Genomic DNA, 5508 nt, shown 5'->3' with positions numbered 1-5508 from the left:
TAGCGGTGATTCTCGGGGGCATATAAATATGCTGTCAACAGTGCAACATGTGTCATTTCTGTCTCGGACGTGCATGCTCACGTACAACTGTCGTGGACGGTCGTTTGAGAGATGATATCTCATTTAAATTCGAACAGTGGACGCAACCGATTTATTGATAACGTTACGTGAGTGATATGAAACATGATAATAAATCAAGTTAAATTGTTGCGCTAACCCTACTACAAAATAGATTACCAAGAGTTTACTACAACAAAAAGTTTGAAGGTTACCCACACACAACTAACTTACAAGGATGATAGTTTAGGGAATTTATGATTAGGGAATCATTGATTGGGTTTGCAAGACTGAATGAAATGTTGTCACTTATTATTAATACATGGCATCGTAAATGTGAGGAAACAATTGAGTGGGCCGCTTTGTTCTTCAAAAAATTATTTTGATTTCTAGATAATTTTAGGGTCTTTATTCTATGCAATGCAACGAATCTGTTTTTTAGGGTAATGAAGTTCATCAAGAGGCTGTTTTTTCTACTGAAGCTGATGTTTCCATCAGTCTGTTCTCCGACCTCTCTGCTGTTCCTCTTATTATTATGCACTTCGCTACTAGGTACGAGATCATTAGTACCCAGGGTCCAGTTCCACTGTTCTGAGTTAAGATTTGACCCTGGGTTAGGCCTAAAACATTGAAAATGAACTAACTTTAACTCAGAGTTAACTCTAACTCACAACTGTGGAACTGGGTCCAGGGTAATAAAACTCAATTTAAATGATTTTGTGATTGAATTATTCTAAATGAGTAGTGTATTTTTCAACAGCTGAATTTTGAGTTTGTTGTTAACGATAATTCATTATTGAATCCCATAATAGATTTATTGCTAGTATGGCATTCCTTCAGCAGTTTCCTACAGTATGATCAATCAATTTTTGCATTTTTAGAACAAGTCGTTATTTATCAAATCGGAATCATACCGAGCAAGTTTTATAAGACGCTGAGTGAAAAAGACAATATAGGATTTCAGCACGAATTGATAATGGCGTCGATACTAATTGTATCCATTGCTTTCGTAAGTTTATTCTTATCAATGAAGTTATATTCTCAGGAATTTATGAAAGATTGTTCAATCTTCTGTTCTTGTAGCCTAAGTTCTCTCCATTTTATTTCCAATGTCTTTCTTTATTTTAGATTCATAGTACTATGTTATACATGGCGTCAATTTTGTATATTCGATGGCGGGAACTGATCACAAGATTTTTACACAATTTATACTTCAAAGGAACTGCATTCTATAACGTCAACATACGTGACAAATGTATTGATAATCCGTAAGTTTGAACTTTTTTCCATTTTGTCATTTTATGATATTTTATTTACCTTAAGATACCTCTCCTGAGTATCTTTGAAGTTTGTAGTCTGACAACTTCTTTTCAATATTTCAGAGATCAAAGAATAACGCAAGATGTAGATAAGATGTGTAATACATTGAGCCAAATCATAGCAGTGCTTCTTATTTCACCATTTACTATAGGCTATTATATTTATCAAGCCTGGACAAGGTAAGGAAAAGCAGCAATACATTAATGGTTAGTTGTTGATTTCAGCAATATATAATACCAGCTAGTATGTTGATCTAAAAACTGGGTTTACATCAGTTTTCTAAGGAATGTGACCTGATAATTTCTCAGAATATCATCATGATCTTTCTAAGAATATCTTCAAGACAACGATATACATATATTTCATTTCATTAACAATGAAGAACTTTGTCACTATGCATTCAATGCTAATGCTAGTGTCGTGCAAGGTCAGAATTTTGGAGGTTACATTTCTTGGTATCGTTGAAATACTAATAAGTGTGACTGAGAATATTTTGTAGCAATTAGATAGGGGGATGCTTGAAATAGATGAGGGGTAGTCTAATGGTTCTAACCATCACATGTTGTTACTGTGTTTTTCTAGTACTGGTTACATTGGTCCGTTGAGCGTTTTCATCTTTTTCCTCATTATGACTACAATTAATCGCTTTCTCATGAGTCCAGTCATTAGATACTTTGTCAAACAAGAGAAGAAAGAAGGTGACTTCAGGTGAGTTCAATTATCTAAGTTGAATGTTTATGCAACGTTTGTACATGTACACTGTATAACTCAATACTTGACTTGATTGTGTGTAAATGATTTCTCACTGTAGATACAAACACATGCAAATTAGGTCACACGCTGAAGCTGTTGCATTTTATCGTGCTGGAAATATCGAATGGAGTAAAGCAAATCATAAGATGGACGAGCTAATAACAACTCAGCATAGATTAATGAACCGAAAATATGCACTCAACTGTAAGTATCTTTCAGATATTTGATTTATCAAGTTCGAAATAAATCTCTCCAATTCCATCATATATTCTTGAATTGCAGTTTCCATTCAACTTGCTGATTATATCGGCAGTATTCTGAGCTATGTCGCGATTGCGGTTCCTATTTTTGCTGGCAAGTATGATGCATTGAGTAATGCAGACCTTAGTGCATTGATAAGCAAGGTAAGTTATCGTATTAAGATGATTAGACTTAAGAACTATATTTTCTGACAAATAGTGGTTTCCCAAAATATTTTTAGATTTTACAGAAATACTTGTAATTCTGCTTTTCAACAAATACTTTGAAATTATCTTATTATTTTCAGAATGCATTTGTATCCATTTATCTGATCAGCTGTTTCACAAAGCTTATTGACATGTCCATCAGTGTTAGTGATATTGCTGGAGCCGCCCACCGGTACGTGCAAGCTTTTTGTTTATAACTCAATTCAGAAGCCTCTAGAAAATAAACTTTCACAATTGGTTGCTTTGCAGTATATGTCAGCTAATTGAGTCATTGAACGAGTACACATTTGAGGATGATAGTTATGGACCAAAGGAATCAGTTTATACAGTTGATGAGGCACAAGCGGTAAACAGTACTTCTACTCTCATTAGTGCAAATACTAAGTACGTATATTTTGTTCTAATGCTATTATCAAATTATTGGAAATGTTTTTGTACAAATGGAATTTGTAATTAACCTAAATTTTCAGCTCTGTCGTTAGCATAGAAGAAATAACTACAGTCGGATATCGAATTAAAGATTTAATGTACTGTCTTCCAACCACTGATGAAGTAATGCTCAAAGGTACATGAATATTTCTCTAGATTAACATTAGTATTGTAATTGTTAGGGAGTAGTGTTGACCCTTTTTGACAGAAAGTGTGCAAACCGAGGAACATTTGCACTTCTTAATGTCAAACTTAAAGCATGGGCTTGACATGTCAAACTCAAATGTCCCATAGTGAATTGTCTATTTCAGGGTTAGATCTAACGATATCCCCTAAAATAAACATTCTCATCACTGGAGAAAGTGGTTGTGGCAAAAGTTCATTGTTACGAGTTCTGGGCCAACTATGGACGAATTACTCAGGTTAGTAATTTTCCGTACCAAATAAGTTCAGAAAAAATTTTTTATTTGATTCAAAAGGTTAAACGTAATCTGACTTAACTGGATCTGATGGTGCTTGACTCTATTACAGGGTCAGTAGAACGGTTTGTGCCGATTGGACCGAATGGTATGTTTTATCTACCACAGAAGCCTTATTTTACGAATGGAACATTGCGAGAACAGATTGTATTTCCAGCCAAAATAAAGAAACCATCGCAAGGTAAAGTATGACGTTATATAGATAGGAAAGTAGTGTTTAAAGGTTCAGTGAGATTTGAGTTTTAGAAAGTGAAATGATATCTTTTCAGATCAAGATATAAATCATTATCTGGAATGTGCTGATCTTACGGCTGTTGTTGGCAGAGTTGGTGGTTTAGATACTTCACAGGATATTAATTGGTATGCTGATTCAATCCCTACTGCTGTAACTGGCGAAATCCAGTTAGTTAACCCTTATTTATTTTTTGATGAATGCGTTTTTCTTCTGATTAGGTTCGATGTTTTGTCTCCTGGTGAGATGCAAAGACTTTCGTTTGTACGGCTTTTTTACCATAAGCCACATTTTGCGGGTACGTACATAATTACTATAGGTACAAAAATGCTTACGGCCTACTGGGGCACATAGGTTTTTACCGCAAATTAATTTTTTCTTTCTTATATAAGTCCTGGAAAATTTTATATTACAAATAGATAACCCACATTTAACTACCTTGATAACTGGTATCGCATATTTGGGTAGAAGGTTATTGAAGGGAAAACATTGATTAAGTAAGACTTCATTAAGAGGATATATTTTGATATCTGATTTTGTTTTGTACCTTTCAGCTCTCGATGAAGCGACTAGTCAGATAGGATTACAGGCTGAAAGCACTATGTATAACTTATGTCGTGAATTGGGTATAACAGTACTGTCAGTTGGACATCGCGAATCTTTGAAACAATATCATGATTGTCAGCTGCATCTGGACGGCAAGGGTGGGTGGACTTTAACAGACATAAAACCAACCGAGTTAGGTTAGAAACAGGTAGAACCATTTGCTTGCTTTCTAGTTCCTTTAAAAAAATCTTGTGCCAAGTGTTAATTTTTTAGAAAATTTTCATGCAGTATCAATGCAAATATTATACGTAATTATGTATTTATTATTATCATGACGTAAAACGTATCTAGTTCTCTATGCAACGTGTTCAAAATGAGTGTTTTATTGTGAATGTTACAAATCATGTCAATATTTTGTATTTAGGGTTGAAAAATCTTCGAGTGAATCATTATGTATGTACCGGTATATTGTGCGTTATATCAATTCAAGGTCACTGTGATCAGTTGATTAAACTATGCATTGTTTTATTGTTGATCTCTCATTGAATAATAACTTGTCATGATGAATGTTAGACCTTGATAATCGTGTTCTGTTTACTACGATGACCTAAAAAAAAACACTGTGTGATTGCACTGAAATGCATAATAATCATCGAGTTTAATGAATGCTTTGTCCAGTACTTAGTACAGCTTTATACATTTTGTGTGTACTCATTTCTGAATGGCTTATTAGAAATTCCAATAAGATTTAGAGATATTGTAGATTATTTTTAATATGATATTGTTTATAGTTTATTGTCGAGCTGTTTGTCAGGTTTCGGTTGTCTTCAATCGTTCGGTTAAAACTTGCAAGTTCTCGGTCTTTACCGGTAATCAATATATTGCTCACAGCATCGACAAAGTCAATTTATTTTCTGCCATCAAGAGAAAGCAGTTCTTCAAAAGAATCTGCTGGTTTGGTCAAATAAATCAAAATTATTTTATATGTCAATAATTCTTCGTCGTTCGCGTTGTTTATTGAGGGTGTTTGTTTTCTGGATCATGGAAGCTAGTTAGATTAGACATGTTTGGAAAACGTCTTCAGATTTACCGAAGGAAGCCGCAGATTCTTCTTAAAACCCAACGCCCTTGCCGACATCCCAAACAGTATCATCCCTCCAGCAGCCTATGTTTGCGGTTACAGATTGGCTATTTAATTGGTAGACTGGCTTCAGTGATATATTTG

The 5508-nt window shown here is 34.4% G+C and overlaps 1 protein-coding gene across 1 annotated transcript; it reads left to right on the top strand.

The window, feature by feature from the left end:
* On the top strand, positions 1–5248 carry LOC141911283 (lysosomal cobalamin transporter ABCD4-like). The gene is made up of 16 exons (XM_074802284.1): positions 1–167; positions 500–609; positions 939–1066; positions 1186–1325; positions 1440–1556; positions 1960–2085; positions 2189–2334; positions 2413–2534; positions 2678–2769; positions 2847–2981; positions 3068–3162; positions 3338–3448; positions 3558–3686; positions 3775–3865; positions 3959–4035; positions 4292–5248. Exons 1-16 carry the CDS (start codon positions 112–114, stop codon positions 4483–4485), a joined length of 1869 nt encoding a protein of 622 aa, XP_074658385.1. The 5' UTR covers positions 1–111; the 3' UTR covers positions 4486–5248.
* The last annotated feature ends 260 nt before the right edge of the window (positions 5249–5508 follow it).

The sequence above is a fragment of the Tubulanus polymorphus genome, chromosome 1 (assembly GCF_964204645.1).
Source record: "Tubulanus polymorphus chromosome 1, tnTubPoly1.2, whole genome shotgun sequence".
Taxonomy (NCBI): domain Eukaryota; kingdom Metazoa; phylum Nemertea; class Palaeonemertea; order Tubulaniformes; family Tubulanidae; genus Tubulanus; species Tubulanus polymorphus.
Note: the sequence above shows the minus strand (reverse complement) of the source record. Positions and strands in the feature narration are given on the sequence as shown.

Coding starts and splice junctions, on each gene's coding strand:
- LOC141911283 (XM_074802284.1), top strand. CDS start 112: ATGATATCTCATTTAAATTCGAACAGTGGACGCAACCGATTTATTGAT. Junction 3,163..3,337: donor TGATGAAGTAATGCTCAAAG/GTACATGAATAT, acceptor TGTCTATTTCAG/GGTTAGATCTAACGATATCC. Junction 3,687..3,774: donor AATAAAGAAACCATCGCAAG/GTAAAGTATGAC, acceptor ATATCTTTTCAG/ATCAAGATATAAATCATTAT.